Source organism: Paramormyrops kingsleyae, chromosome 25, assembly GCF_048594095.1.
Source record: "Paramormyrops kingsleyae isolate MSU_618 chromosome 25, PKINGS_0.4, whole genome shotgun sequence".
NCBI classification, from domain to species: domain Eukaryota; kingdom Metazoa; phylum Chordata; class Actinopteri; order Osteoglossiformes; family Mormyridae; genus Paramormyrops; species Paramormyrops kingsleyae.
This window is the reverse complement of record NC_132821.1, coordinates 31,952,930-31,977,047: the sequence shown is the minus strand read 5'-3', so window position 1 is coordinate 31,977,047 and position 24,118 is coordinate 31,952,930. Positions and strand designations below refer to the sequence as shown.

General features: G+C 43.0%; 1 protein-coding gene across 2 annotated transcripts in view; it reads left to right on the top strand.

Moving 5' to 3' along the window:
- chrna8 (cholinergic receptor, nicotinic, alpha 8) overlaps positions 1-24,118 on the top strand; it is a 68,125-nt gene that overhangs the window by 6,388 nt on the left and 37,619 nt on the right. For both annotated transcript variants that reach the window (XM_023812418.2, XM_023812419.1), the window contains exons 2-4: positions 6,993-7,132; positions 16,899-16,943; positions 19,012-19,121. In XM_023812418.2, coding sequence (XP_023668186.1) covers positions 6,993-7,132; positions 16,899-16,943; positions 19,012-19,121 — 295 coding nt within the window. The remainder of the gene's footprint in view (positions 1-6,992; positions 7,133-16,898; positions 16,944-19,011; positions 19,122-24,118) is intronic.

Below are 24,118 nucleotides of genomic sequence, written 5' to 3'. Positions count from 1 at the left end.
GTGATTTTAGATGCAATATTCTCAAACTTAGTGCCTGACCATGTACGTCAGACCATTAAGGAGACACCTTCAGAATTATCCTGCTAACGAGCTAAAAGAATTTAATCTCACAGTCATTAATCATCAACACTAGAGCTACCCGTACACAATGACACAACAGCACAATGACACAATAGCACAATGACACAACAGCACAAGAGTGAGACTTTTAGTGGTTTTCTTGAAATAGCTGACCTCTGCTGCATTTTGTGTCTCCAAAAATAACTGCATCTGAGATGAATTTTGTGCGCCTGGCTCTATTATTCTTGTCTTGATTTGTGCAATTTTCTTGGGAGGAATAAAATGATGAAAAATCACAAAATAGTCCTGATGGAACCAGCAATAATACGTCTGTTGCTGTCATTGTTTGCATGAATATACATCACCAGTCAAAAGTTTTTATACACCACAGGTTTTTACCACTTCCTCATGGTTTTCTCCAGATTATTCTTGTAAAGCACTGGAAAGTTGAATGAACAACTATAAATTGAGAGTACAAAAAACTTGGAACATGGAACGTTTCAAGGAACAATGGCTGGAATATCAGTGACAGGAACATCGTGGAAAAGGTGACCAGACTGTATACAGAAGTGAAAACCGAAAGGTGAAAGAAGATGCTTACATAATTACAGTTAGATTTTCTAAGAGTGGAGTATCGGTCGATATAAGTAAAGCTGATCTAAGAACAGGAGGAGAGGAGACTGAGGAAGACTTAACTCCTTCTACACATTTTCCAACAGGAGTTTTGTTTATTGATCCTCTTATTTAAATCCTGGTGAAATTTTGAGTTGCTGTTTCTTTCTAAGCCAGAGGCCATAATGACATGGTACACATCTCTTTGTTGACACACTCCTCTGCACTCTCCACACGTCTCCGCAGCCAAAACCTCCTTCCCCACGGCCCATGAAAATTTATGCTTTTAAGCCGTTTTTACTTCCCTAAGTAGTAAAATTAGCATTTTGGTATCCGGGCCCCTTCTGTGTGGAGCACGTCGGCCGCTGACAGTTTCATACGATTCACAGCGAGTGCTTTGCCATCCTGCAGACAGCTTCATCAATAATGCTGATGTTTTTGTGGGAAACAGGAGGTTGGATCAGCGGCTGTCTTCCAGGAGCCTGGATTTTATGACAACACTATAACAGTAATTTTGGGAAAAAATTGTACAGAAGATCTAATTAATATTAACTAACTGTTAGTTAAATGTTTACTAATAGTCCACCCATCCATCTCACAAGTGTTTACCTGGTGCAGAATTGTGGGGGGCGGAGCCTAACCCAGTTAAGGAGCACCCTGAACAACATGGCTGTCTATTGCAGAACACACTAGGGGCGTGGCTACAAGTGGGCGGGGCATGGACGGTGCCCCCCAAATGGATTGTCTGCCCTCCCAACAGAGACTGATGAAATTTAACCAATCATTGATTAATTAGCAACTTTTACTATTGCCAGTTCCCACCCTCCAATTTGAACATTGGTGCCCACTCAACTTACCCAAATGCCCACCCTGAGAGAGCAGCCTGGCAGTGCCACTGGGACAGACAAGACCCTGTACTGGTTCTTTTTCTCGTGTCCCTGTTCGCTGGTATACCACTCTCAGCTAGAGATGGCTTTGATAAGTGTTATCCGTTCTGAACTACTGTACAGCAGAGGTGCACATTTCAGGCCCAGAAAGTAAAAATCCAGGCCAAGATTTTGTTTCAACCAACCAGTTGAGTTCTCTGTGACTGTGACTCTTTATACTCAACTGGTTGGTTGAAACAAAATCTTGGCCTGGATTTTTACTTTCTGGGCCTGAAATGTGCACCTCTGTACATTGGGGATATTCCAAAATTCTATCATGTCTGGTCATTGATACAATCAGTGACTAACATTTTGTTATGACTGCAAACATGTAATAATGTAACAAAAATACCTGATGGCCATAAATACACAATTATCCTATTTCACCACTAAACAAATATAAAATATTGACAGTGCCCTTCCTGCTTAGACTCTGCGGCTTTTCTGTAAGGTTTCATGGGTGCATAGATACTGCAGTTTCTGACCGAGCCAGATTGCACTCGACTCTTGCATCTTGCGCAAAACTGCAATGTCACACCTTCATTCGCCTGCAGCCAAACAGCCACTAGCAAGAAGTCACTGAGAGTTAATTGGTAGGAATAAATGATTTTTGCCTCATGTACTGAGCAGATTATGGCAAGGATTTTAACAGCGAGCTAAACCCTGATAAATCACAGCCAATAGCAAGTAACAACGCACATTTAATGGCCAGGCATAATGTATTATCTTCGACATAAATGGTGTAATCAGGGAATTGAAATCAGATAATTGAAAAAGTAGCTATACGCACTGGTACTGGTACTGGTACTGGCAAAATCCCCGGTGTCTTGAACCCTAAGGCATCATTAAAGTTAAAGAATCGTGGTCACCGAAGATGGCAGTTTAATTTGAAATCCTCCACTCATGTATTGCTCAGCTCTCATCGCCTTTCCACAAAATAACAGCTGTTGTATGCGGTAATAATGAAATTAGTGAAGTCGTGGCAGTGGAGTGAAAGATGATCTGTGTGATGGAGATCGGTGCCTCTGTCACCCTCAGCAGGAAGAGCTTCCTGCATTCTCCTCTCCCATCTCAAGTGCTGGTCACCCGCACTGGCACATGGGGGGGTGATGCTGGCAGTGGTGGGATCCTGGCAGGAGGCAGTGTCTCTGCGGGAGGTAAATCGAGGGATCCAGGGACTTTTCAAGGATGTCTCCAAAAATCATTAAAGCTCTGCCTGTAATGGGCCTAAAGACTAAGAGCCCATATGGAGTCAAGCCAGCGGTACAAGGCTGATACTCGGCTCTGAATCCCTTACTTTCCTGAGAGTATGACTGGGCTGAATAGCAGATTAACCCATAGAAGCTTCACCCTCTATTCCACATGCATTCTGCTGTGTATCAGATGCATACAGCAAGTCGATATGGAAAATCCGCTGCCAGGATCAAAGTGCGTAGCCAGCCTCCAGCACTGGAAAGAGATGGAGAAACGGTCTTCTTTGAGACTTCAAAGATTAAAGAGATTCGACTTAAACCACAAGGATTTTATGGAGCTCATACACCCGGTGTTTGAGGGAGTTCTGACTGATCCTAATCCACAGGCAATCAAACTCAAAAACAATGCAAAGGAAAATGAGCAAACTGTCTAACGAATGCCATGGTGTCAGAATAATGAGGGGATGAAAGCTGTGCTTATGATCCTAAAAGCACAGAGAAAAATGCAGCTTGCTAGGTGTCGCGGAAAAACCCTGATATATCATGGCCAGCGAGATGGGAGTCTCTGGTACCGTCATTTTGGGGGTCATGGGCAAACTGGAGGGTCCTCATGAAGTCTAACACCATGCAGTTACTCCATAGATTGTCTCTAAAATGCCCAGCGTATGAGTGTTTTGTGCCTGTTAATGTGTGGGTGTGCATTATGAAGTAATAGTAATGGTACCCAAGAGTAACTCTCGTTACAGTATGGGGATTCCCCACTGTCTTTATCACTCACAGTGTTTTAAGGGGACCAGTAATGATGCAAAAAAGAGTAACTCTCGTTACAGTATGGGGATTCCCCACTGTCTTTATCACTATGCTTTAAGGGTGGTACTACTACTACTACTACTACTACTACTACTACTACTACTGATAATAATAATAATAATGATTATTATTATTATAACTCCCCCATGGGGAAATTCTCTTTACGGCTCCCCCACTTTCTCTCTGTAGGTGAGAGCGAGCTGGCTGTGAAGGGAAGCCCCACCCATAGCAGCACCCAGGGAGCTGGGGGGTCAAGGGCCTCGATCAGGGACCTGCAGATATGCTGAGGCTGGGCTCAAACCTGCAACCTTCCGATCACAGGCAAAGAGGCTTAGCCCCCTGGAAACCTAAAATCCATTTTTGCTTCCTCCCAGCTCCCAGTAAATATATGGAACTGAGAGGGAGCAAAAACATGGACTGTCCGGGGGGGTCCCCGAGGGCTGGGTTGGGAGACACTGTTATAATACATTAGAGTATTCAAAGGAGGACAGTCTTGCAATGAAGTTAGACCAGAGGTGCTTCTAGAAAGAATATGATTTGGCAGGAGAACAGTACTTTGAGTCGCACTTTAAATCCTGGTCAGGTATGCCGTGATCAGTGTCCCAGCACAAATCTTCATTGACCGGCGCTCGCTGTCCTTTTTCCCCAATCCATAAACTTTCAAAGTCAAAGACAGTTTCAGAGCAGTGACCCGGGAAGGAGGAAGCGAACACGAAGGCACGGAGATCTTAGCATATGCAGAGACATGAAATACACCAGCACATGGGGGGGGGGGGGGCGTAACCATATCACCATGTGTGGGGAGGGAAAGACTTCTAAGGCAGGTGCTGCCTTTACACTAACATAGCATCTCCGCTTCTGCTGATACAGTCCCTTATAGCATGACCAGTTAACAGATCAATGAATGAATGAATAAATATACATATATACCGGTAAATATCCAGTTTCATATATGTTACTGCCCCCAACCTTATACCCTGTGCTGCTAGGATAGGCTACAAGCTCGTCCTGGAACTGAGGCCAGATTAGAACATTGGGTAACACTACTTAAGGGGGCACTAATAATGCAGTAATACACTCTTAGTTTCTGGTTAATTAATACATTAAGTAAGTGTTGATTACGTACTGGTCCATTCATCATTAATCAACCATCATGGTTGATTAATTTCTTGCAGAACTATATTAGTTAACAGTTAACTAATTAGTTAAACTAATATAGTTCCTGTATGGAATACATGAACTGTCATAATTAATTAATGATGAACTAACACTTAGTTAATGGTTAATTAATGCCTTAAGTAAGCGTGCACTACTACATTTGTGTCCCCTCAGGTGAAGAATGAGTAAAGTGTTACCATTTCAAATTTGTTCATTAGGTCATAATTTGTTCTTGAGGAGCAATTGAGTAAGTAACTAAGTTATTTGTGCTACCTCAAGTAAAGTGTTACCGGACGGCGGACGTTGAAAGATGAGTTAGAGGATAAAACGGGATGCAGAAACATTGTAACGCTTTGTAAGACAGTTTTCCAAACGGATAGAGAATAATTAATTGTTGCTGAAAATATCCAAGTTAGGGAATGCATTTAAATATAGTTATGTCAGAATAAGACCAAAACCCAAAATGTTTTGTCAGGGAATTCTCCATGCCTTCCGAAGAGTTTTAATAAAGCTGTTTAGGATGGAACGTGATCGAGCTATTGATTTTGGTTAGTATGCAGCAAGGAATTCCGGTCACGGACAAAAACTAATTCAATAATTGTGTGGATATTGATGTGTAAATTTGATTTATATGTTGTTATATGAATTTCACAGTCGTGTTAGCACGTCCGGCCACTTATTCTCCCCGAATAGTAACAGCTTAATGCAGCGTTATTGATGATGTTTAACTCATCCTATGCGTGTTAAGCATAGAGAACAAAATGCATTGCTGTACCAGGGCTAGGTAATTAACAGATTGATGACTTAATAATAATAATAATAATAATAATAAAAATAATAATAATAATAACAAAGAATTAAACAATTCTCGGTGAGAGTTGAATTCCAGTGTTTCTGGAAATCCTTTATCAAACAGGAATGCTCTGTTCTTGTCACACATTACAGAAGAGATGCAAACAGTGTTTCACCATTCACGGTCCAGCTGACGGAGGATTAGTCAGAGGGACATCTGGGGGTGTGTGTGCGTGTGTGCGGGGGGGAGACGTGCTGTAACATGGGCCGGCCATGTCAGTCACTGCCGGCGCTGGGGCAGGGTCCCAAAAACTGGGGCACTCAGGGCAGGGGGGCTTGGTCTGTCACTCCTGGCTGTCTTCACCCTTAATAAAGGCAGGCAGATTGCAGTGCAGCCCGTAATACTGACGTGAAGCCTTAGTGTAACAAACCCCGCCCCTCCTGATTCCTCATTTCCTGCTGTCTGACACGTTTTTTCTCTTCTTTTCCAATTGAATGTTGGATGCTTATTCTGAGAGCGACTCATTCCTATGTGTTTGTGAAGTATCACGAACTCTATGGATTACTCATTTTTTTAATTTGAAAAACTTTGTCTTCAGTTGAGACGCCGATGTTTAATAATTAACGTCACATGAACGCATTAGAGAAGCAGAGGAACTGCAATATGAAATAAGTCATCAAAAGTTTTAATTTTAAGAAGTAGGAGGAGGTCTTCCGCAAGATACAAAACCATCAATTTCATACTGGGGGGGGGGTGGAGGTATGAGCCAACACTGCAGCCCACTGAGCCAACAACAAGATCTTTTCTATTTCTTATATAATATTCTGGCATCCATGTCATGTAATGTAAAGCAAAGTATTTTGTTCTGTGCTGCTTGGACAAGCTTCAAGTCCACCTGGACCCAGACCGGGTTAGAAAATGGATGGATTTGTGAATGTATTCATGCTTGGGTATATTAAATAACAACTTAATAAAATAAAGGGAATCGTAGCCAAACATATTTCATATTTCCAATGCAGGCAGTCCCCAAGTTAAGAATGTCTGACTTAAGAATAACTCGTACTTACAAACGGAATGTGATAAAGCCTATTATATTACAAATATGGGTTAAATACAATGGTTCATAATAACGAACACGGACTACTTTATGACGCTTGTGAAAACATTGCGCGGCTTCAGCCGTTCGTCAGCTCGAGGTGCAGTATAGCTTCATATTTAGTTACTTTAATTATTACTGTATAACCATTAATAATATTGTTGTTATTATTATTATGTACTGTACGTATTCTTCTTCTTCTGACTTACTTAGAAATCCAACATAAAGACAGACCTAGGGAACGGAACTTCTGTTCGTAACTTTGGGGATACCTGTATCTTAAACAAAGGCAGTGATGACTGTAAGGTGTTGACTGGTCCTCCGGCTGTCCCGTTGCCCGGCAGATTCGCTGCAGGGTGAGTACCAGCGGAAGCTCTACAAGGAAATGATGGAGAATTACAATCGGCTGGAGCGTCCGGTTCTCAACGACTCCTCGGCCATCGTGGTGGAGCTGGGCATGACGCTGCTGCAAATCATCGACGTGGTGAGTCCTCACATCACAGCCCCCCGGGGCCAGTCGATCATGCCTGTCTGTTCTTCTGTTAGCATCTGACTCGACACTTATGGGCAGTAAGCTGAATAATAAAACCAGGAAGTACGATAAATATGTGCTGGCATGAAGACCTTGAGCTTGGTTGGTGGATGGATGGATGGATAAGTCATCTAGTAAGTGCATTCTCAGAAGAAGCAAGTACATGCTATTATGTGTATAAATAAACATTTTCTGTTTTCCTTTGTGTAAATATTCATTAAAACTCCTTACTCAGAGACAAGACTCATCATCGTCAGATGACTAGCGCCCCGCCCAGTTGCCTGTTTTCTAGATGAAACAATTTCTAGATCCTTTCGGTGGAATCACATGTATATGAGGATTCGGAAACGATCGTCATGGTTTAATATCCTGGCACATTTTATTCCAAGACACTTTACTAGGGTTTAATTATTCCGCAGAAACGTCATTACAGAAAATGCAAAAACTGGAGATATGTGGGAAATATTGCTTCAGTTCAAGAAACCTGTTTAAGGGAGTAACGACTATGGTCAGAAATCCAGTACTTTAGGCACTATGATAGTGAACAGAGAGGAGATGGGAAAGTGGGTAGGGAAAGAAAGTGCAGTTTATATAGTATAATCCCGTTATAACGGAATATCGTCTGTAATGGACGAGATCCGCTGGTCCCGGCCGTGCGCCTTTAAGAACATGCAGAAAAAGCATCGGATATAGCGGACTCGCATATAATGGAATTTCGCTTATAGCGGACAAACAGTTTGGCCCCCAGGGCCGCTTTTAGCTGCAGTTCTGTTCGGCTATAATGGACATGCAGGCTCTACTAAACAAGGCGCCTGGCGTGCAGCTGATATCCAGCGCAGATACGTAGTCGGGATTATTAATAGTCACGGTCATTAAATAGGCATGGCGTTACAGAAGGCAACACTGATTGGTCTATGTAGCTGTCCATCACCAGGCACTCTGTGCGTCGGCAGACGACGCTCGCAGCTGGAGGGATGCAGTAAGCAATGAGGTTACTACTGTACCATACATGTATAACCACTTACAGGCCATATATACTTCCAACAGTCTGGTAAAGTTTGATTACTACATGTACAATATAATAATCTATACCACAAGTGTGTCTGCTGGGGTGTGGCATGAGTAAATGGTGTCCTGTAGTTGTGTTCTGTGTATACAGCAACTCTGGATATAACGGACTTTGGATGTAACGGACTGATTTGCCAGATCCCTTAAAGTCTGTTATAACGGGATTGTACTGTATGAAGAAAGAGTATATGTACCAGGAATCAGCCCCAGAATCCTCCATAATCCAGTGCAGGATAAGGGGCAGGGTGGCGGCTAGATGGATGCACACCATGAGATTTTGCAGATATTTTTAGGACTTATTAAAAAGAAAAAAAAAAAAGCTCTTTATTCATAACTGTAACACAGGTTGCACGGTAAACTGCATCGGTCTCTTTGCACTTACTGTCTTAAAAGAAATACCATCCAGTCTCTAGTGGCCCTTGATATGCGTTTCAGGCTTACTTTTCTGTGTATGTTCATGGCTTAATTCACACAAGGCTGTTAGCACACTCTGGATTTGACCGGATAATTGGATGATGTCAAGAGTGTGTGTAATTCTTTGATAAATCAATACCGTTCTGACTTTCAGATAGCTGGTGCGATGTATCACCCTAATCCCTTAGTAATGAAGTTTCTCACCATCTGCCCCCTAGCAAAGTAAGTTCAGATGTAATTTGTCTTTTGGATGATCTTCAGTCAATGCTGCTCTCCGAGCTGAACGCTGGCTGTCTCAACACCCATGTGGAGCTTCATGTCACTGAGGACAGATTCTAGGATTAATTAAGGTGGGGTAAGAGGATCCATAATTCAGACAGAGGGGCCAACCAGTGACAGTGGAGGAAGTACTCTGGCGGCCAATCAGCTTTCAGCTGTGGCCAGGCCCCTGTACACCCCCCTGCTGCCAGTGTGTATCTAAATGTCCAATTTAAAGAACATTGTTTAATTCATTCATGATTTATAAATTCATTTATGACCTAAGCTACAAAATACTTGAAACTATGAAAAATTCTGATTGCTTTCTGAGTCCTTGGTCGATGTTTCATGCTTAGATCAATGTCACATTTTCTTAATAATAATGAGCATGTAATCCATCTGGACATTTTTTATCGTATGTGGCTTTAAAATCTGGAAGCTAGGGTATTTAACAAATGAAGAGAAGTTCGAAAACAGAAACACAGTCTGGGTCTAGGTTTAAAGATGGTCAAGCCTTGAGGAAGGCCTGCAGGTCTGCCTCTCTGAGGTTAATCACGGGTGGGAGGAAGGCCTGCAGGTCTGCCTCTCTGAGGTTAATCACGGGTGGGAGGAAGGCCTGCAGGTCTGCCTCTCTGAAGTTAATCACGGGTCGGAGGAAGGCCTGCAGGTCTGCCTCTCTGAGGTTAATCACGGGTGGGAGGAAGGCCTGCAGGTCTGCCTCTCTGAGGTTAATCACGGGTGAGAGGAAGGCCTGCAGGTCTGCTTCTCTGAAGTTAATCACGGGTCGGAGGAAGGCCTGCAGGTCTGCCTCTCTGAGGTTAATCACGGGTGGGAGGAAGGCCTGCAGGTCTGCCTCTCTGAGGTTAATCACGGGTGGGAGGAAGGCCTGCAGGTCTGCCTCTCTGAGGTTAATCAAGCATTGGAGCAAGACCTGCAGGTCTGCCTCTCTGAGGTTAATCACACGTGGGAGGAAGGCCTGCAGGTCTGCCTCTCTGAGGTTAATCACGCGTGGGAGGAAGGCCTGCAGGTCTGCCTCTCTGAGGTTAATCACGCGTGGGAGGAAGGCCTGCAGGTCTGCCTCTCTGAAGTTAATCACGGGTCGGAGGAAGGCCTGCAGGTCTGCCTCTCTGAGGTTAATCACGGGTGGGAGGAAGGCCTGCAGGTCTGCCTCTCTGAGGTTAATCACGGGTGGGAGGAAGGCCTGCAGGTCTGCCTCTCTGAGGTTAATCAAGCATTGGAGCAAGACCTGCAGGTCTGCCTCTCTGAGGTTAATCACACGTGGGAGGAAGGCCTGCAGGTCTGCCTCTCTGAGGTTAATCACGGGTCGGAGGAAGGCCTGCAGGTCTGCCTCTCTGAGGTTAATCACGGGTGGGAGGAAGGCCTGCAGGTCTGCCTCTCTGAGGTTAATCACGGGTGGGAGGAAGGCCTGCAGGTCTGCCTCTCTGAGGTTAATCACGCATTGGAGCAAGACCTGCAGGTCTGCCTCTCTGAGGTTAATCACACGTGGGAGGAAGGCCTGCAGGTCTGCCTCTCTGAGGTTAATCACGCGTGGGAGGAAGGCCTGCAGGTCTGCCTCTCTGAGGTTAATCACGCGTGGGAGGAAGGCCTGCAGGTCTGCCTCTCTGAGGTTAATCACGGGTGGGAGGAAGGCCTGCAGGTCTGCCTCTCTGAGGTTAATCATGGGTGGGAGGAAGGCCTGCAGGTCTGCCTCTCTGAGGTTAATCACGCATTGGAGCAAGGCCTGCAGGTCTGCCTCTCTGAGGTTAATCACGCATTGGAGCAAGGCCTGCAGGTCTGCCTCTCTGAGGTTAATCACACGTGGGAGGAAGGCCTGCAGGTCTGCCTCTCTGAGGTTAATCACACGTGAGAGGAAGGCCTGCAGGTCTGCCTCTCTGAGGTTAATCACGGGTGGGAGGAAGGCCTGCAGGTCTGCCTCTCTGAGGTTAATCACGGGTGGGAGGAAGGCCTGCAGGTCTGCCTCTCTGAGGTTAATCGCGTGGGAGGAAGGCCTGCAGGTCTGCCTCTCTGAGGTTAATCGCGTGGGAGGAAGGCCTGCAGGTCTGCCTCTCTGAGGTTAATCGCGTGGGAGGAAGGCCTGCAGGTCTGCCTCTCTGAGGTTAATCGCGTGGGAGGAAGGCCTGCAGGTCTGACTCTCTGAGGTTAATCGCGTGGGAGGAAGGCCTGCAGGTCTGACTCTCTGAGGTTAATTGCATGGAAGGAAGGCCTGCAGGTCTACCTCTCTGAGGTCAATCGCGTGGGAGGAAGGCCTGCAGGTCTGCCTCTCTGAGGTTAATCGCGTGGGAGGAAGGCCGGCAGGTCTGCCTCTCTGAGGTTAATCACGCATGGGAGGAAGGCCTGCAGGTCTGCCTCTCTGAGGTTAATCGCGTGGGAGGAAGGCCTGCAGGTCTGCCTCTCTGAGGTTAATCACGCATGGGAGGAAGGCCGGCAGGTCTGCCTCTCTGAGGTTAATCACGGGTGACAGGAACAGGCAAGTAAGAGTGACAGGGGAGAGCATGTAGTTGAGTGCAGAACTCAGACCCTGCCTGGTCTGCAGATTCCTCAGTGGGCCTGTCTTATCTCGGCTGTCGAAACATGCAAATCAGCTTAGACGGGCAGATATTGCAAGCCGATGTTGAAAAGTCGTGTCACACCATTTAGATTACTTACACCGTCATCTTGACTCGCAGAAGAAATCTGTTCCAAAAACCCTTACAGAAGTCAAATTTTACGTTTCATGAATTGACCCCCTGCCCTTGCCCCCCTTATAGCACCTTATAGCGAAAAACATATTGAGTCAGTTTAGTTGAAAACTGGCTGTAAAATTCATTCCTGGAAATACAACAAGCTTAGAGCTGCAGGTAGAGTACCCAAGGGCACCTTGAAACTTATGTCGCACGGCTACTGGGTGACAATGAAGTGTACGCTCTGAATTCGTAAAAATCTATTTGCGCTAAACTGAAATAAGCTCATGACTGTGATGCCCGTGTATAAGTTCAGAACATTAAACCTTTATTGTTATTTTTTTTTAATGACACAGAAGCAACGGCAATAAAAAGCCTAGTGGGTAATGTGCCTAACTTTCAACGGGGTGTTAATTGCTTTTCTCACCTGTAAGAAGGTGACAGATGAGGGATAAATGAAGCTGCTGTTTTACTGTGTACTAGACACAGGAAGTGAGATGACACCTCTTTGTGTCGTACCACACATTCTGTTCACCATAGCAAACTACCAGCATATCAGCCGCTATAGCGCATGATGTCGTGCAGAGTTTTCCGGAAGTCCCATGTCTATGATTCAGTAATACTCAGGAATTAGCTTGATAATTTAGCCATATATGTTGCGGTTGCGGGGGGGAGGGGAGCATTCGATCAGCTTCAGCCCCTCAGGGTCTGCAAGGTGGTGCCAGATGGAGAGCAACCCATGAAATCTCAGAAGCGTGACTGCGTGTCGATGAGCTCCCGGACCGGGACAGATGCTGCGATTCCCTCAGGGGGCTGAGTGTCTGAGGAGGCGGGGGTGGCGGGTAACGTGGGTAAACAGAGGAAAGTGGAGGGTAGATGGTTTGGCACGGAGTGGGTGGGTTTGGGTGTCAGCTCTCTCTCCGGCCAATCCCACACGCACTACCAGGAAGGAATGTCTTTAGCTCTGTCATGCTACTGAGATTATATTCAACACCAAAGTTATTCCAGGCCTCGTCGTTTGATGCTGAGCTTCTAGAAGGACCTTCTGTCCTGCTATATAGCTAGAACCGAATAGCAGAGAGCTGTTAACAAAATGCTCCTCATTGTTGGTTTAAATGTGATGAGAAAAATGGCATGAAAAATGTATTTTAATGTAAAGAAAGGCGCTTGGTACAGAAGGGCACCACATAGCTGTCCGCCCCTGTGCGCCGGCGCCCCCGCCTGGGAGGGAGAGATCTGCCAGGACTCACGGTGGCGAAGCGCCATCTGGAGGGCACAGGGTGCGCTGCAAGTGCGAGAGACGGGGCCTCGGAACCGGCTGATAGGCTGAAGTCGGACTCCGCTACAAAGCATGCTCTCCCGCTGTCAGGGAGGGGAAAAAAATCTCTGCTCTGAAATAGACGGGCCGCATATTAAGCAGGACGCTCCAAGTTCAATCAGAAGAACTGTCTTATGGAGATCAGAGGAAGCCCAATGGCAGCTAACACCAGCGATGCAGATAACATGGCAGCCATATTATATATTTACAGTTCATGTTAAAATAGTTGCATCTATTTATTCAACTTGCACAATAAACAAGTCATGATTATCCAATAGGAATATTCCTTACCTAAAGTCTTATTGGATGATTGGACAACTTCTGGCTTAAGTAAACTGAGAATTCCTGCTTTGTGGAACACCCCTCCGCCCCCTTCCCACCCCCCGGAAAGTGAATTAGCCGGATAGCTGATGCACAGATTTGAATTGGGGGGGGGCGGGGCAGATCGTCCTTGACAGGATTCCAGCATTGAGAAATTCCCCTTCATGGAAAGTAGGGATGCGGCAGGAAGGAGGGGTGACACGGGGGGGGTTCAGGGAAAAGTTTCAGGAAGCTTTCAGAAACAGATTTTTAAAAAAATCTGTTTTAGAGAGCTGCTTGTGTAAAACCCCTCTGAGGGAAAGTGACGACTCAGTACTGAAAATACGCAGAGCTTTGTTATCCGTTTCCACTTTAAACTGACAACACAGATTTTTTTTTTTTTTAGATATTCCTTTTGCATATCATTGTTTCAGTAATATGGATGGATGGAACATTCCTGAAGCAGTAACCATTACAACTTGAATATTCTGAAATAAATTATATAAAATTTGCAGAAGTGACATACAGCATTAAGTTGCATTGAAAATAAACATTCAGGTTAAAATTGCCTGAACATACATGCATTAAACAGCTGTGAAATACATTCACATATAAAATGGGCTGTGAGGAGGTGATTAATCCGTGAATGACTTCAATTTATTGAGTATTTTGGAGATTATGCTGCAGTTATAATGTTTTTATAGGGTGATAGTTATTTTAATGGCAGAGTAAAAGCGACTGATCCACGTAAAAGAGGACCTCTTTAATTATCTGCTGTGTAAAGCGAGTCACCCCACACAGAGTTCAGGTGTTTACAATTTATTTAGGAAGCTTACTTTTCACAGTTAACCAGTCAGCAAACAAATGTAAAAGGAATTGGGTCCAACATAGATAATTCTGGTCTGGGGTTCTTGTCAAAACAGAAGTGAAAGACAGTAATAGGATTGCAAGGAAGAGTTGGAACAAGTCAAGAAGAACTGTGATGGTGGCCTGGGCCCTTTTGCTTTCCCCATCATGTTTCTGATGCATTTGGGTGCTTCCATGTGTCAAGATATCATTTGACTTGATAGTGAACTTGAAACTGATCGTTTTAGAAATCAGGAGATTAAGTTGCATATTACATTCCTGTTAGCTGAAACAACCTGTAAGTTAGGGTGTTGTGTAACATATGCCTGATGGGGTTCCCGAAGTTTCTGCCTGTTTTTCATTTTATCTGCCACTTTGGGGTTCAGTCGATCAGTGCTCCTCTGGAATTTTGGGACATTTAAGTAAGGAGCTGTCAAATCTCGCTCAGTCATGACAAACCGCAAGGCCTAACACAAACCGCAAGGCCTAACACAAACCACGGGGCCTAACTGGCCCATCAGTGGACAAACACAAAGCACATGGGGGCCTGCATCACAAAGCGAGATTTGTTGGTTAGCTAGATAGCTTGTCGGATTAAAGGTACCCCGGTTAAAATGCACTGTATCTTCATTCATTTACATTTAACCAAGATTACCTTAAATCTGACAAGTTATGTGGCTAAACAAGAAATCCTGCTTTGTGATACAGGCACCAAGTTATGACGTTCTGGCTACCAAACATGGTGAACCGATGAATAGTGGGGAGAAATGTCTGGCATGTTTCCAACAAAGTTGTGGCGATAAATTCCAATGTTTTCCATGCTATTGTTAATGTGGGATGTATACAGCACAGTGGAGGAATAGCAGACCCTGTCTTCTCTGTCCTTTGTGTGCAGGGTGGAATGTTTCAGTGCTGTCTTATAGCTGATTTGCTCCCTTAGTGTTTAACCAAAAGCTGACCCTTCTGCTTTTGCCATGACAGCAGAGACATCCAAGGGTCAAAGTTTCCTCCAGCACTGTTGATTTGCTCTTGGGGATATTTGCTTTGGCCTAAGCTTTGCTGTTTGGTCATTGTTTTTCTCACTTCATCAGGAAAAGCAGCTCACAGACAAACAGCACCTTGCGCTGAAGCTGACAGAATCTTCCAGTGATTGAGTTAATTTGACCCTTAAGATTGTATGAACTCGCTTACACACAAAAGGCTTTTTTTTTGTTTAGAATTTCCATTGTTTCCTCTGCAAGAGGATGCATAGTTACTGATTTGTGCAAAGCAAGTGTAAACAAAGCAGCTCATTTAACACCTCCAGGGTTATAGGTTCGAAGCCTGGGATGGGAAACACTGCATTTAGGTTACTGTACCTAGAAAAGATGATGTGGGAATGACGGCAAGATATTCCCAGACAGCCCCGTCACCCCTCCACCTGTCTAATCCCTACTCTTCCCTCACCCTCCAACTGCCACAGTTTCTAGAATTACTGGATGATCAAGTAGAAATACGAAAGTCAACATATATTTTTACATGAATGCTCTGACTTTTATTTTGACATGTAACTCTGAAACTACCTGTATTAAATTTAGTGCGCATTTCATTTGCATGCTATTTTGCACATTTCTTCCCTACCGTTTAGGTGGTTAACTATATTACTTTGTGTATTTCTTAATCTACGTTTTTTAGGTATGGGCCGTAGTGGTGGTTCTGAGGCTAAGGATCTGTTGCTGGTTTGAATCCACTGAATGCCGGGAGTGACCCTACTTTGTTGTGATTGGCTCTCTAGTCAACAGAAAAACACTCACATTGGTCTATCCAGACTAGTGTGGTGCTGAGGTATCACCTGCTGCACAGCTGCACTCAGGTTCTCATTCCTGAGGTAGTTTGCCATGTGGGGAGTGCAGCAACACAATGTGATAAGTGCCTATTCTTTACCTTGCATGTCTTAAAATGTAATTTATATTGTTTTTATTCTTTATATATCTAAATATTTATATTCCATTTACTATTTTCTCATTTGCATTATGACAAACCTTTTCCGCGATATAACAGGAGGTATCTCAACAGACACACCAATGGTATAACTAAGTAGCTACTATGTAATGTCATACAGATGCATACTGACCCCATTGTGGTTTTCTTCTGAGATCAAATGTTACTGCACAGACAAAGGATTCAACAATTTATGTGACAACTGGGATTAGGTTTCAATGAACACACGCAAGTAAAACTCCCATGAGCAAAACTTGAAAAGGATCTGTCAAATACTTTGAGTTGTCAATGCTACCGGGATCAAGTGTCAAAACTGCCCTTTTATTTTCTATCACTATGCAGCGCTGCTTCAATTTTTGGCCGATCTGGTTCAGAATTGAACAATTTCTAGGTAGTCACCCATGAAATGTTTCTGCTAAGTTTGAAAAAGATCTGGCAAATACTTTTTGAGTTATTGTGCCACTGAGAAACTGTCTGTGGTACTGGCGACATACCGGTACCAACACCATATATATTCCCCATCTTGGGAATACAAATTTAGTGTCTGTAAATGGTCTGTAGACTGGGGGCATGTGTCCTGTGATGGGGTGGCGTTCTGTAGCCCTCAAACCATCAAACTGCCTGGGATAGACTACAGGCTCTCAGATGACCCTGCCCAGGATTAATCAATGGAATGATGAAAATGTAACGCAGATGACATGGGAGGGAATAAAAGTGTGTCATGGACAAGCCAGAGAAGTTGTTCAGTTTCCCACAATTGTCCTTCATTTGAACGGCCTAAAAATACGTATAGCATCGCTAAGCATTTTCATTGCACTCCATTTAATGGATGTCCTTGTTTTTTCTTTTTAAGGATGAAAAGAACCAAGTGCTGGTCACAAATGCTTGGCTGCAGCTGGTGAGTCTGACCTCATTATTCCATATGAATCTAACAGAACTGCTCTAAAGGAACGACTGGATATTTAAGCATGAACACATTCAATGGACGCACTTCAGCATTTTTTGTTTTTGTTTAATAATGACATAAATTGTATTTATTGGACTTGCGTGCTGCTGCTATATGTTAGGCTATAGTTCATGTTTTTGTTGTTTAAACTGGACACTCTCTGCTGAAAAAAACAGTGTGACGAGCTTAAGCCGATTAAGCTGATTGATCAGTTTATGATGTGTATTCAGATGATGGTTTGATGGTTTAGCTCAGGGTTTTTCAAATCACGGTCCTCGAGGTCGGAACACTGCTGGTTTTCCAGCCTTCCCTTACCTGTCAGTCAGGTGTGAAGCCTCTGACCAATCAGAATCAGTAATTATTAAACTAACTACCTGGGAGAACTGAAAACAAGGCCTGGATTTGGAATCGAGGTCCAGATCCCTGGTGTAGCTGGTCATATCAGCTCATGATGGTCATTCTAACTGGTTTAGCTTATCATACCAGCATGACCAGCTTAATAGACCGGCCACATGAGCATGACCAACTGGTGACCCACTCAGGTAAACCATCAAAGACCAACCAGATACCATTTAAAACTATCATAGACCATCTTAGACTAACTAAAACCAGTTACCAGCCTAAGCTGATTTTTATACACATTTTTCTTATGTATAACTGGTTTCAGATTAGTTCCTCAAATCATCTCATTTGATTACACAAGCTTTTTTCGGGGGGGGGGGGGGGGGGTCAGTTCTGGTTTTTGGTGAATTCATTATTCAGGTGTTCCTAAATTTGCAGGAGGAGCAGCAACTTGATCAGGAACCCCAAAACTCTTAGTTTGCACCGGCTTATCATGTTCTGGGGGGGGGGGGAGGAAGGTGTATTGTGGGGGACCTCCACGATATTAATGTCTTCACAGGGCGCTAACATTAAAGATTTATACTACTGTTGGTTTATTTACCGCCATTAGCCTGCTTCTCAAATCCAACCATATGGTGGTCGGTACCTGAAGGAATAGATCTTGCCTTGATCTGAACCAGTGAATTTTAATGTTAAAGTTCATTTTGTTAATCATCACCAGCATGATTTTTGAATGTACTGTAAAGCGTCCATGAGTGTGAGAAAGGCACATATAAAAAAAAACTATTATTATTATTATTATTATTATTATTATTGTTCATTCAAATGAAAGAAAGGGAGAAAATGAGTCAAAAGAATTTATGAACATAAACATTGCAAAGGAACCATGCACAAACTGTGCGGAGCAGCAGGAGGTGCGGAGATGGCTTTGCACGGGAAGGCCGTGGACACACAGCAAGGTCACATTATGTATGCACACAGGGGGAAGCCCGAGAAGCCTTCAGTATCCACATGATAAGCGTGGCTAACCGGCTGGTGGCACATGCTGATAGAGTGGGAGCTCAGCTTTGGTACCAGGAGCTTTATTAAGCGGCTCGTATCGGCCAGCCAGACCGGCGTCCGTCTCCGAAAGGGCACACGAACCGACTTGGGAAACTTATCAAGGGCAAACATTTGGGGAACTTCTACCAGACTGTGCAATTTAAAACCAAAAGAGATCCAAAAATGAACAAAAGATCGTTTTTGTCGCTTAATATGCTTTATTACGCAAAACTTGTTAAAGATATTCTCTGCTGCATTTATATTTATTCATTGAACAGACACTTTTATCCAAAGTGACGCACATTTGAGGAAGCAGGGGCCAGACAGTCTTCGGCGCAATTGGGATTAAGGGCCCAAAGTTAATATCATTCTGCCGGACATGTGACCTGCTAATGCTACTTCATAAGAAACAGATTGTCTATATAAATATTAAAATATAGTAACATTTATAACAATATGGCAATTTTGAATCCATTTAACTTGGACATTGCATGTCTCTCTGGAGATCATTTGTTAATATGTCCAAATATACACAAGATTTCTTCTTTTTCTTTATGTAATTGCAAACTGAATCGTCCACTAGATGGACGTGGCTGTCATAATTAGCCCAGCTCTGCTTTCCTTTTCCGCTGAGCAGAGCTGGACTGACGTCTACCTCACCTGGAACCCGGACGACTACCCAGGGGTTCAGAACCTTCGCTTCCCATCCAGTCAGGTCTGGGTTCCTGACATCCTTCTCTACAACAGGTAGGTTCAGTTGGGTCCCTAACCAGTGATGCTGGGAATGCAAATAAATCACTAAGCAGATCCTGGTAACACCTTCCACGAATTCCATGTCTATAAGAACTTAATAAATGCATTCATAACACATTATAATGCATTCATAAAGCATTACAAACATGGCTATAAATAATTCTAAAAAGGCATAACACATTATAGCCATGGTTATTATGCATTATGTCTTCCTTATGAAGCTCTCATCTATAATGCACTATACCTTATACAATACCTTAATGCAATACAAAGCATCCTTAATTCTTATACAGACCATTATAATGCATTATGAAGGTATCTATAGTGCATTATAGATGAGAGCTTTATTGGAGCTTATGAAGTATTATAATCACTATAGTGCCTTATCACAGTCAATAGAAGATGCTGTAATGCTTTATTAATTCTTATACAGACCATTATAGTGCACTATGAAAGTACCTGTAATGCATTATAGATGAGAGCTTCATAGGAGCTTAGGCTAAAGATGAGGGCCTAGATTCTCATCTAGAGAAACCTCTTGCCTGCTGCCTATAGTTGTGATGCCCTCACAGAATATAAACCACACCTGGGCTCATTGCACTTTCAGGGTAGGTCAGATCCATTTCTCCCGTCCGCTCACAGCGAAGGCTTGGATATGCGAATCTCTGACAAATGAGTCCCCAATGGCTGGTCCCAGGTCAGTGACCACTGGACAAGCACTGGGTCGATGAGCAAGGTTAGCAGTACAGCCCCTCTGTCAGAGCTGTAGCATTGACACCAGATGGAAAATGAGCCAGTTAGGCCGCGATTAAGGTACAGGCACCATGATAGGAAAGTGGCCCATTAACTGTAATTCCTATGCAAACTGCAGGCCTCCCGTTTGCAGGGACAGTCACTTGTCATGGATAGAAATAGACATTTTATAAGTGATATATTGTTATTTTTGATTATATACGTAGCTCAATGGCCGTTTTACGATTTGCTTGAGGAGGATCTGAACATGAATAGATTCTCCCAGCTAAATTGCTTTCAGTCCAAACACTGCACTGATTTTTATCGGAGACAGAGTTGAACAAGCTGCAGCACGTGAACATGTGTCAGGAAATGCAGCTAATGTTTGTTTTTATTATTTTTACATTTTTTTATTATTCAGTTATATCCTCCTGAGACCCCACCCATTCATTTATGTCCATTGTAGTGGACATTTTATTTTTGCATCTATATTTTCACTGATGTAAGGTAACATATTTATTCCTGTTGTGCACTAAAGAGGACATGCTGTGAAATTAAAAATAAAAATAAATTTGAGAAAATCTAAATTGTGTCTCATTTCCTCCAAAGACAAATAACCTAAAATTGAAGGACACTTTTTTCCTTGGGTATCAGGAGGATATTACACATTCACATAAACAGCTAAATAACTAATCAAAGCATTTAAACTGTTCCATAGTAGATTTTTTGGAGAGTAAATCACACTTCGGTTGAGCCACAGTGCTAAGATAACAAACAAGCTTTATGCATTTTAGCATATTACCTGTTCAGTGCTGTCTTACATTTTAAGTTGTTGGTTTCAGTTGCTATGGACAGGCATAAATAATCAAACCTGCCATGGATTAACTCATTTGTATGAACTATATAATGATCATACAGGGTGAAAATAATCACACAGGAAGTTGGATGAACCTATCAAATTTTATGTAATGTTCGTTGTTTCTTAAAGCTACAATATAGTGAAAAACTTGCTTTAGAGCTTTAGCTATTGGAAACAAATGTCCAGTGAATGTTTTGATGAATTTATATATATTTACATTCCTTTTGACTATTATTTAGTCAAATTCTCCTACCAGCACCGTACAATAAAAATGATCAAAGACCAATTTCTTTAGACAAGCGTGCGATACTGGACTCTAAATCATAATTGCTGTAGACATCTGGGGTGTTTCCAGAGGTCCTGCATTCAGACACCTTGCAACATAGAATACTTTCATAATATTGTAAAAACAAAAGCTGAATTTAAACTACTTTTTATCTTAATTGCCTCCATTCATTTTAGTCCTCCAACGCAGGCTATCATTGTCAGGAAAGTTTACATGAGGATTAACATAATCCTTAGATATTAATGGGAAAACAACCAAGAGAAAACATCATTGCTTAATTACAGTTATTCACCAATAACCATCTCCTTAGAGCTCAGTTATTGAATGATTTTCTTTTTGTGAACTGTGAAAATTGTTAGGATCAATACCCATCATTTGAAAGTCCACAGGCATTTTGGACAATGTGATAAACAGGGTTGCTGACTTTGGTCAGGTTACTGGTGCAAGATTTTCAATTGGAGACCAGTCTGCACACACATTCACAAATGTGTAGCAGTTTTATTGCCTTGTAAATAGTCTGTAGGGTTTGCAAACTACCCCACTGCTTTTGTTGCAGCTAATTTTAGGTTTAGGATGGAATAATACAGATTTGCTGTAAGATCTCTTGCGTGAGCGTGAGAGTCTAAAAGCGCGAGTGTCACGCCAGATGTGTGACCTTGGGAACGCCGGAACGACTTCATGTAAATACAGGGAACTGAAACGCTTCCATAACAAATTTTAAATGTGAAAAGTGAATTCATATTTAAATGTACTTTTCCACTATGCAAAATAGTTTGGTGTAAAAAGTATGCTTTTACAATCACATCTTCATAAGGTTTCACAGACACAGATGGTGATTCTACAGATCAACAAACAAAACCTATTCAATTATGCCATAATGTTTACTTGCCCAGAGAAAGAGCTTTAAGAAGTTTAGACAAAGTTGGGGAATTTCTGCCATGAATGAAACAGTGTGTCACAATTTGATTAACAGTGTTCCCCTGTTCATCAAGCCCATTGTCGGCCCTGTCCGTCTCATGTGTTTCAGCAGTCTTTGTGGTGTCCACGTGTTCATTAGGCCCAGCGGTGACCTTCTCTGTCACTTGCACCTGCTGGTGTTATGTGAATGTTAGAGTCAGAAAGTAACTTGTGGCAGTGAAGCAGGGAGCAAGATTGAAATCCTGGTTATTCCTGTCTTCATCTAATATTACAATAAGACTGATGGAGATGCAGAACAATATTTATGGATATACTGAAGTTATTTTACTTTATCTAAACAAAGCAGTGCCATACTGTACCGTTGGTGCAGTGTTCCCCTGTCCACTAAGCCCAGCGGTGCTCCCGTCCATCTCTTGTACCTGCTGGTGTTGTGTGACCGTTAGCATTAGAAAGTGACCAGAGCAGCAAGGCATTTTCCAGTAAGAATGGGTGTCAAATTTCGAGGAACTGCTGTCAGGGCTGGAAATTAAACTGCCCGCTCATCTGAGGTGAGTGAAATAGACAAAGGGCAAGTACAAATACCTGAAGACTAGCCCACTGGCTAGCAAAATATCTGATTAGAAGAAAAGACTACCTTACTTTGCATATTTATCTTTTAGCAGAGGTACGTAGACCGCTGCCTGTCTAAAAATTCTCTGGGGCGATGATGCATGCAGGGTTTTCTTGACCAATCCCAGTTTCAGACTCGTCCCAGTTAGCCAGTCAACTTGAATGGCCTGATCAATAGGTAATTGGCATTAGATTCTCCATTTTCCAGACAGAGGGATTAGCAGTCATTGGCAAGTTACACTGAAGGGGAAATTAAATAACAAACTAGATTTAATGCATCACTTTCTTGAAGATCTGGACCTGATCAGAATTTGAGACAAATCGCACTAAACTGAAGCTCTTAGTGACAGCAAAGTGAAGGATGAGATCATTAGAGGCTTATCTTTGTCAATAGGATGAGTCTATTTCCATGCATTTACCATATTTTATCTTTGATGGATCCTATTACCAAAACATTATATGGATGAAAATGTACCCCTGAAAATATACATCTACTCCTGACCAGACCCAACATTGGAACTGCAAGACAGAGGGAAGCCAAGAGTAAAAATAAGGCCTGCAGCTCCATCTCCCACCTAAACTTATTCCGTGAATCTTTTTGCAAACTTTCCAGAAACCTTGTAGAGGTCAGTGATTCTAAGACTGTAGGGGGTGAGATGATTTTCTCTATATTCCATATAAAAATTTTATGTTGCTTTTTGGAGACTAGCCTCCTCATTTTATCTGTAACAGTCTGATAGCTGGTCGGTGAAATGTATTGTGGGGAACTAAGTGAAATTTGTTACGGGAGAAGTTAATTATGAAATTTATACAAGTCCCCAGCTGCAGGAGGGGCCCGAGAACGTGTCTCCTCTGTCAGCACCCAGACCCCTCCCAACCCCAAAACGTTATTCCGTTAGACGGCATTTTACAGTATGCCCAAAGGGGCAAAACGTATTGCCTTTTTCACATTAACAAGCTGAAAACTGACATGTTGACGCAAACAAAATGTGTATGTTAATGTGAATTTTAAGCTTGTTAACGTGAAAAATACCTTTTGATAGAGGAAGTCCTGTGTTTCTGTACAAAAGAGGTACTGGCCAGACCCCACATGACACCAATTTACTAGTCAGTCAGTTTAGACTTATTTTTAGTCATTAAGTTTAGAAAAGTGTGGTTACTGTATATCAACTCTGTGAAATAGTATTCTGCAGATGGACAGAATTGTTTAATATTTTTATGGGACCTACAACTACTCAGACTTTACACAGACTCACAGATTTATGTTGTCTCTAGTAGGGAGAGCTGTTTGACAGATGTACATTACGATGTCATAATTAATTTATAAATTGCTAAGCCAGACCTCACACACGTTTAAAGAATGACTGGCACCGTAGCGAAACATAAACAATGGATCTTCGGGGCTTGAGAGTGGAACACGTGCTCCCAGGTCCTCCAGCAAACGCCCTCAGGCGCCTCCTGTAGCCAGATGCCTCTCGAAATTTAGGAGAGTCATTGGATAAATGGCTTTGCCGTTCCCTCAGACCACAAGCTTTGCTCTTACCTGTGTGTGTGTGTGTCTGAGTATGTCTGAAAATAAGAACAATT